The sequence below is a fragment of the Verticillium dahliae genome, genomic scaffold (assembly GCF_000150675.1).
Source record: "Verticillium dahliae VdLs.17 supercont1.7 genomic scaffold, whole genome shotgun sequence".
NCBI lineage: Eukaryota > Fungi > Ascomycota > Sordariomycetes > Glomerellales > Plectosphaerellaceae > Verticillium > Verticillium dahliae.
The window spans coordinates 408,273-416,548 of record NW_009276917.1 but is presented as its reverse complement, the minus strand read 5'-3'; the positions used below and the strand labels follow the sequence as shown (position 1 = coordinate 416,548).

Sequence of the window (8,276 nt, the reverse complement as noted above, 5' to 3'; positions counted from 1 at the left end):
TTCCTTTCGATTACACGGGGTGTTTGCCCACGGCGTTTCGAGTCATATAGATTTCGCCTACATATTTCCATTCCCCCCGCCTTCTCAGCCCACCGGTACATGCAATGGAAATCTATCACCGCCAGAAGTATATTCACCACACCCGAGCAATCTCGCCGACAGTACGGACTTGGATTCGACGCTTTGGATACCATACAAAAGACGAAGCACGTTTCAATCAGCGCGCAATTTCTCACACGCACGCAAAGCCGCTGGCGATGGCTTCAAACGTCCCTGTGCCGCCGACCAACGGTGACGCTGTGGCCCCCGGGACTCGCGCTGGCGCTGAGCTCCCCAACAGCTCTACGACCAGCCCCCAATCCTATAAAGCCCCGCCTTCTGGTCAGACCCTGACCGGCAAGCAAGAGCACTGTACGCGACCGCCCCTCCGATAACTCGATGGCAGTCTGAACCCAGAAGAGACTAAAGAGCTAATGAGTTTGTTGTAGACCTCAAGCGCGAACTTATATCGGACCAGGTCAAGTTCGAAATCTCGGAACTGAACTCCCCAACCGCCCTCAAGCGTTTCGGTGCCCCCTTCAAATCCGATTACGGCGAGGTCTCGCCTCTCGAATCCGAGCTGCCAATCCTGCGTTACATATTCGTACACCATGTTCGCGACTTTCCTTTCCTCGACAAGGCGAGGGAAAAGGAGTTTTGGCAGGATAAGTTGCAAGTGGTTAGTGCTGGCACATTACCACCGTCCCACACTGGCGCGTACTGACGCTTCGCTCTCTGCAGTTCCTCGAGTCTTTCGCCATGAAGAACATATCCTCCTCCGAAGATCGCCTCGAAGAAACCAAGCGCCGCAAGCTGGCTCTGAAAAGCCAGAAACTCGTCGAGTTGATGATGGTGTCAGGAGTCAAGACTTCCTCAGGGTTCGAAGAGCGCATTCGATTTTCGGAAATTGAAGTTGTCGACAGCAACGCCATTGATACGGGTGTCATGCATACCTTACCGGAAGGAAACTACATCAATGGCTGGGATGTGAATGTTGCTGGTGTTCACATCACTCAGGTGAAGAAGACCATTAGACATCACAAGCATGCAGTAAGTCAAAGCCGTGTCTGCTGTTGACTGGCCGGGAGCTGATGAAGACAAAGGAATTCTTGCTGCGTATCAAAAGGAAGGGAGAGCTTGAGTTCTTCGTTGGCCGCCGCTATGGTGACTTCAGCAGGTTGTATAAGAGACTTCGGATTGAACTACCAGGCAAGGTTCTTCCTACATTGCCGAAGAAGAACAAGTCCGACACGACGACGAGTAGCATCTTCTCATCCATGACCAGCGGTAGCAAGGATGATGATGCATCGTCCTTTTCGTCAGTTTCCACTCAGATGACGAACCTCAAAGTGGGAGATGCCAGTGGCCAGAACCTTACGGTGCATGGTATGTACCTTCACCTTGCTCCATTTCATCTGTCATACTGACTTGTTGCGAAATAGGCCACCGGCGTCCTGGTTCCATTGCATCGACCGGACGTGGCTCACCGCGCACTTCGACCGACGATAGGACCAGGGCTCTGCTCGGCAAAAAGAGTGATACTGTCACTCTGTGGAGAGAATCACAGCGAGTCTCTTTGCGGGCATTCATCCGCTCCTTGCTCGCCAATCCTCAGATTGCCCAGACGAAGGCAATGGAAGATTTCCTGACCAAGGACCAAATCACGCCAACCGATGAAGATGTGGACGATATCATGCGTCGAAAGGCCCTTGATGAGCAACGCATGGAGGAGCAGAAGAAATTCTACGAAATCGCCAGGAAACGCGCGGCGGAACTTGACATCTACATGGAAGAGTAAGTCAACAAAAACAAAAACGTTCTGACCTCTGCTAACGAGACTTGTCAGATTCCGACGTGAGATCGTGGAGCGTAACGGTCTGACCACTCTCTTCAAAGAAATCAGGGAGAAGGAGACCATCGGCGACCTGAGCATTCAATACCGCAAGTTTGCCGAGTGGCTTAGGATCGAGATTGCGGCTACCATCTATCATCTCTTCCTCGCTGAGGACAATTCGCCCGAACTCTTCGCGCAGGCGAAGCGCATTCACTCACTCATTCCGTACACAGTCATGAAAAACGTCATCAGGATAGCGAACCCGGCGGCCGTTATGTCTGGTGTCTTGGATATCTTCCTGGCACAACCATTTGGTACCCGGTCGCTGATGCAGCGCATCTTTACGCTCACCTTGAACGACGGCATTCGAAGTTTCCAGAAGTCCATCGACAGTCTGGCTGCTAAGATTGGCGACCAGGTTCTGGTGGACAAGCTGAAGCGCTACACTGAGTCGGAAGAGCACATCAAGATTGCCATCCGTGAAGAGTCGGTTAACGAAGATATCGACCTCATCGTCGTCATCTTGCGATCTGAGTACCTGGAACCGCAGCTCACGTCCGAGCAGATCGGTCGGTTGTACAATGCCTACGTTGCCTTCAACAACGCGGTCGAGAATGTGGACGAGGAGCTTCGACAGGGTGCTCAGCTTTTCTCCTACCTGAAGCAGCTTCTGAAGCTATTCACACGCCAGCATGATAAGGCCAGGATGCTCCAGCTCATCGAAGAGCCCGTCACTCTTCAACTGTTCAGGGACCTGTTCACCATCTTTTACGAGCCGCTGGTCAGAGTCTACAAGTCTGCCAATGTGTACTCAAGTGTGACGGACTTTGCTGTATTCATTGATGATATGATACAGGTGAGAGAACCATTCTCCGGTGTAACGTCGGGTGGTGATGCTGACAAAATTTGCAGGTGGTTGAAAAGTGCCAGGAGCAGGACGCGTCGGCTGATCCCAACCAAACGGTTCAGGGCTTCATCGACCTCTGTGCACGCCACGAGCACAACTTTTACAAGTTTGTTCACGAAGTCCATACGCATGACAACGGTCTTTTCGACCAGCTCATGGGCTGGATTGAGGGCATTCTGGAGTTCCTCCGAACTGGACCCAAGAACGGAACCCTGAACATCAATGCGCTATTCGAGGGCGGTGTCTCCGCTGGTGTGATTGACAAGGAGAAGGTCATTCAGGAGGTCAATGAGCTCATCGCGTGGCAGGAGGCCAGGAAGAAGTGGCACCACGACAAGACGCGACAGAAGATGGCGGCCGAGGGCGGAGGCCAGGGCCAGGCGGACCTCATCCCCGGAGGCGCCTTCAAGTCTTCCGACTTTGGGCTCGACCAGATGGATCTCGAGGACATGGCGTACGACGACGACACGGAGGACGAAGAGGATGCGGAACAGGAGGATCAACTTGACCCCATAGCAGCAGAACGCCAGCGTCGGGCGAAGAGGCGGGACAGGCTGCGACGCAGCGCCGGCGAGCCGACGAAGCCGCATGTGACGGAAGTGCTCAAGCTGAAGGAGAATTTCCTGGTCATGTTGAGAGAGACGCTGGCCGAGTGAGCGGCAAACAGGCAATAGACTCGGAGGGTTGAATGAGTAATGCAGAATTATATCCAGGCTATCCGGTCTCAACACCAAGCAAGCATTCTACAAGCGAGCTCGTAAATGCATTTGTGACACGCTCACTAGACTTGTATGTAGGTTAATCATAGTAAAAAGGCGATTGAGTAGTAGATGCAATATCGAAACAAGTCTGTAGATTTGAATGAGCTCCTGCTTTCGAGGTTCCAGCGAGTTCTCTCGCGGCTCAACCTACATCAAAGAGACTGGACCCAACAAGAAAACCTATAGGACAAGGCATGTTGCTGCTGACGAGAGGCTCGTGACAGGAATCATCTTCGGACATCAGTATGAACACTATATGCATCCATGCCAAAAAAGAAAAAAAAATCACAGGTCGCCTCGGAGTGAAACCACAATACGTCTAAAAACCTTGATTCTCTTGCTTGTACACTTCAACACCAAACCCAATGCGAAAAACCTAAGGTACACGTGCCCCGCCGGCAGCCCAGGCCCACCACGACCACCACGCTACGTCCTCCTCTTGCACGCATCCTCTTCTTTCTTTCATCCTCTGCTCTCTCTCCCCCCCTATCTCTCTCTCGCTCTCGTGGTATCAAGAATGGCCCCCCTAACAGGGTCGGGGATTCCACAGTCTCTGTGTCTCAACAGCCTTTCATGGTTCCTTTCCGACCCATTCGGACGCGAACCGCGCGCATTCCACTTTAGTACACACGCTTGAACGGCGGCACGGCCTTGCACTCGTTCTCGTCGAGCGTCGTGGCGATGACGCGGCGGTAGCCGAGGTCGACCTTGCCGTGGGGCTCCTTCTGGAAGGACAGGGTGTGCTTCATCCAGTTCTCGTCGTCACGGTCGGGGTAGTCCTCGCGGGCGTGGGCGCCACGGGACTCCTTGCGGTTGGCGGCGGAAACGGCGGTTTGGGAGCTACAGCAGAATGTCAGTCAGAATGTTCGGGGTCTTTCCAAGGGCAAAAGATACGTACGCGCAAGTCAGAAGGTTCCTCAGCTCGAGAGTCTCAACAAGGTCGGAGTTCCAGATCATGCTGCGGTCCTTGATGCCGACCTCGGGGAACTGGGCGTCAATGTCCTTCATGAGGCGGACACCCTCGTCCAAGCTCTCCTGTGTCCTGAAGACGGAGACCTCGGTCTGCATCGCCTTCTGCATCGAGAGACGGATCTGGGCGGTTGTCCTAGGACCGTCCGAGTTGCGGACCTGGTCGAGGACCTCGATGTGCTCAGCACCAGCATCAGCCTCCATGGGCTTGAGCTTGGTGCCGGGTGTGAAGTTATCGCGAATGGTGTGAGAGACGGCACGGCCGAAGACGACGAGATCGAGGAGCGAGTTGGCACCGAGACGGTTGGCGCCGTGGACCGACACACAGGCAGCTTCACCGCAGGCGAACAGGCCAGGGACGACCTTGTCGTTGCCGGCCTCGTCAACGGTGAGGACCTCACCAGTGTACTTGGTGGGGATACCGCCCATGTTGTAGTGGACGGTGGGCAGGACGGGGATGGGCTGCTTGGTGACGTCGACACCGGCGAAGATACCGGCCGTCTCGGAAATACCGGGCAGACGCTCGTGCAGGACGTCGGCGGGCAAGTGGCTGAGCTGCAGGAAGATATGGTCCTTGTCGGCACCGACACCACGGCCGTCACGGATCTCCATGGTCATGGAGCGGGACACGACGTCACGCGAGGCAAGATCCTTGGCGGTGGGAGCATAACGCTCCATGAAGCGCTCACCCTCCGAGTTGAGCAGGTAACCACCCTCACCACGAGCACCCTCGGTGATCAGGCAGCCGGCTCCGTAGATACCGGTAGGGTGGAACTGGACGAACTCGAGATCCTGGTTGGGAAGACCGGCACGGGCAACCATGGCCATACCGTCACCGGTACAGGTGTGGGCGGACGTGCAGCTGAAGTAGGCGCGGCCGTATCCACCGGTGGCGAGGACGGTGTGGTTGGCGAGGAAGCGGTGCAGAGTGCCGTCCTCCTGGTTGTAGGCCAGGACACCGCGGCACTCGCCGTCCTGCATGATCAGGTCGAGGGCGAAGTACTCGATAAAGTAGTTCGTGTTGTGGCGGAGAGACTGGCCGTACAGGGTGTGCAGAAGGGCGTGGCCAGTTCGGTCAGCGGCGGCGCAGCAACGGTAGGCCTGGCCACCCTTGCCGTAGTTCTGGGACTGACCACCGAAAGCACGCTGGTAGCTGCGAATTGTCAGCGCTTCTCGTCTTCTTACGCCTCTTGTCCGGCGTCTTTTTTTCTTTTTCACTCACATCTTGCCATCCTCGGTACGCGAGAAGGGGCAGCCGTAGTTTTCAAGCTCGACAATGGACGCGGGAGCTTCCCTCGTCATGTAGTGAATAGCATCCTGGTCACCGAGCCAATCGGAGCCCTTGACGGTGTCGTACATGTGCCATCTCCAGTCGTCCTCGTGCATGTTGCCGAGGGCGGCGTTGATGCCGCCCTGGGCGGCGACGGTGTGGCTTCGGGTAGGGAACAGCTTGGAGATACAGGCTGTGTTGAAGCCAGCCTCGGCGAGACCGAAGGCGGCGCGCAGACCGGAACCACCGGCGCCAACAACGATGGCATCGTACTCGTGGTCCTGGGGAAGAAGAGTCAGCTGTCGTGTGTCGATGCCGGAACGCGGGTGTCGGGCGATCGAAACATACAATGACGGCGTACTTGTTGCTCACGAAGGGAGATGCCTCCTTGGCGCGCAGAGGGCCATTGGCGAAAACCCGAGCTGTTCACAGAAACTTGTCAGTCGGACTTCTTGGCTGCTTCCTGGGCAGTGGGAGGGACATACCGGCAGGCCTTGTGGAGGAGAAGGCTCTCGTCTGAAGTCTGGAGGCGCGCGAAAACTGTACCTCGGGTCAGCGAAAGCCAGAGAAGGTGCGATCTCGTGTCGGGGCACGTACGGAGGGCGCGGCGGCCAGTCTCCTCATTGCCATGGAGGATGCCATGATCGTCAATTGGATGTAGTCTCTGTCCTACGAAGCGGTTGGTGATGAGAATGCTCTGGACAATGATTTCGAGACGTGCATTGAAGGCGAACAGTGGCAGCTCTCGGTCGCCCTCGGCCGGGTTGGCTCGACCCTGCCGACCAATCACAGAATTTGTGATTAGCTCAGTAGCCGGTCCATTGCCGATGCGCCACGTCTGCCGAGCCACTTCCGACGCACTTCAGCCACATTCTTCTCGGTCCATGACAACTAGACTTCACATGTTGCCCCCCCCCCCCTCCTCTCCTCTCTCTCCTAAGCAGGATTTCATTTACCCCTTCTTCCGGTGGTCCACTTGCTATTTTGTCCGCACTTGTGTGCGCCATCTGAGCCAGCAGTGCCTCGTGACTCTCTCTGAATGTTGAATGCCTAGTCTGCCGAGGTACACCCCATCGTCTTGCCTCAGCATAACATCATCTTCTGTGCCATTGTCAAATCTAGGAAACAGACATAGTGTGGACGGCAGCTTTTACTGTAGATTTCTGCGCTGCACGCAATGCAATTGCAGTGCTCTACATCGAAGGATCATCGCTGCCAAGCTTGAACCCAAAATCTTGGGAGACCATCGGTGCCGGCCATGACTAGCCTGCCAGGTTTCCCGTGATCGGGGGTCCCTGATACGGATCGGTGGCGTCTACATTCTGCTGACGGTTTTTACGTGAGCAGACGAATATGAAAAGAAAAATTGACTCGAGTTGTACAACGACTCTGTAATTCCGAAGCCCGCGATTTCCTATGACATATGACACATAAACATGGTCTACGGCACCGACAGACTTTCAGCAGACAACGAAGTCGGCATGCCAAGTCGATGTCGCAAATCACCATTCACTGTGGCTCAAGGTCTCGAGTGTCGGTCGATCTTTAAGGATGCAAACCACTCGATGCAATCGAGATCAAACCACCAGGCGACACGAGGTGTATCATCTTTCATGTGCAATACCAGGCTGGGCGAAGCACGAACAGGGTATCATTCATTCATCATCTCTCATCTAGTCTACCTCGTTCGCTGTGCCCAGGCACACCCCACCAGCTTCAACGCGTCGCCATGCTTCAATGCTGAGCATACAAGTTCTGCAGCCCTGCCTTCATATCCGTCAGCGAAGCCCTCATAGCTTTGTTCTTGTTCTCCAGCGCCACGATCCTTTCCTGCAGCTGCGCGGCCCTCTCATCCTTGGCCTTCAGCTGGCCCCGGACGGCATCGCGCCCCTTGATCAAGCCGCGCGTGCGCGCAGCGTGTCGGTCGAGCGTGTTCCTGAGCGAAAGCGTGAGGGCGGGGGGTAGATGCTGGTCCCTGAGCAGCGCCATGACCGCTTCCGTGATCTCAACGTCGGCGTCGCCGTGGGTGGCGGGACTGCTCTGCAGGGCGTCACGGGTGCGCGAGGTCGCAGGTGTTTGTTGCGGGGTTTCGAGGCCGGGAGACATGGTGTCCAGGTCGTCATTCGACGTTTTGAGGCGCTTGAGACTGGGGCCGGGGAAGAGAATGCGGGCCGTGGCCGGGGTAGGCATGCCGTTGAGAAGATCCGTGGTACGCTCGGTTGCAGGGGTAAGGAAGCTCTGGGCTTGAAGGTTGTTGTCGCGGAGTTTCTGAGAGCTCCGCGTCACGGCGTCGTTGAGCTGCCGTTCCTCATCGGAGGAGAGGTCGCCGATCAGGTCTTCTTCCTCGTTGACTTGGTTCCTCTTGCGTTTGTTCGCCGTCAATGGGGCCTGCTTGGAGGCAGCAGGGCCCGCCGGCATTCGGACCACATTGTCCTCCTCAGACGATATGTCGATGGCAGCTCGCACTGCCGCCTTGGCGGTCTCGTTCCTGGGTGA

The 8,276-nt window shown here is 55.9% G+C and overlaps 3 protein-coding genes across 3 annotated transcripts in view; 1 reads left to right on the top strand and 2 right to left on the bottom strand.

The window, feature by feature from the left end:
• Positions 1-257: 257 nt before the first annotated feature.
• On the top strand, positions 258-3,436 carry VDAG_04208 (PX domain-containing protein; the record flags this gene model as incomplete). The annotated part of the gene is made up of 7 exons (XM_009650655.1): positions 258-411; positions 489-718; positions 781-1,089; positions 1,143-1,425; positions 1,482-1,833; positions 1,886-2,729; positions 2,786-3,436. 7 exons carry the CDS (start codon positions 258-260, stop codon positions 3,434-3,436), a joined length of 2,823 nt encoding a protein of 940 aa, XP_009648950.1.
• A 725-nt stretch (positions 3,437-4,161) lies between these two features.
• Positions 4,162-6,468, bottom strand: VDAG_04207 (succinate dehydrogenase flavoprotein subunit; the record flags this gene model as incomplete). The annotated part of the gene is made up of 6 exons (XM_009650654.1): positions 6,378-6,468; positions 6,266-6,320; positions 6,129-6,202; positions 5,733-6,061; positions 4,440-5,663; positions 4,162-4,381 (listed from the first exon to the last, which is right to left on the bottom strand). The coding sequence occupies exons 1-6, from the start codon at positions 6,420-6,422 to the stop codon at positions 4,162-4,164; spliced, it is 1,947 nt and encodes a 648-aa protein (XP_009648949.1). The 5' UTR covers positions 6,423-6,468.
• Positions 6,469-7,514: 1,046 nt separating this feature from the next.
• Positions 7,515-8,276, bottom strand: part of VDAG_04206 (uncharacterized protein) — a gene marked incomplete at both ends in the record, with an annotated part of 1,311 nt that continues 549 nt past the window's right edge. The window contains one exon of the mRNA XM_009650653.1: positions 7,515-8,268. Within this exon, the coding sequence (XP_009648948.1) occupies positions 7,515-8,268 (754 nt within the window). The remainder of the gene's footprint in view (positions 8,269-8,276) is intronic.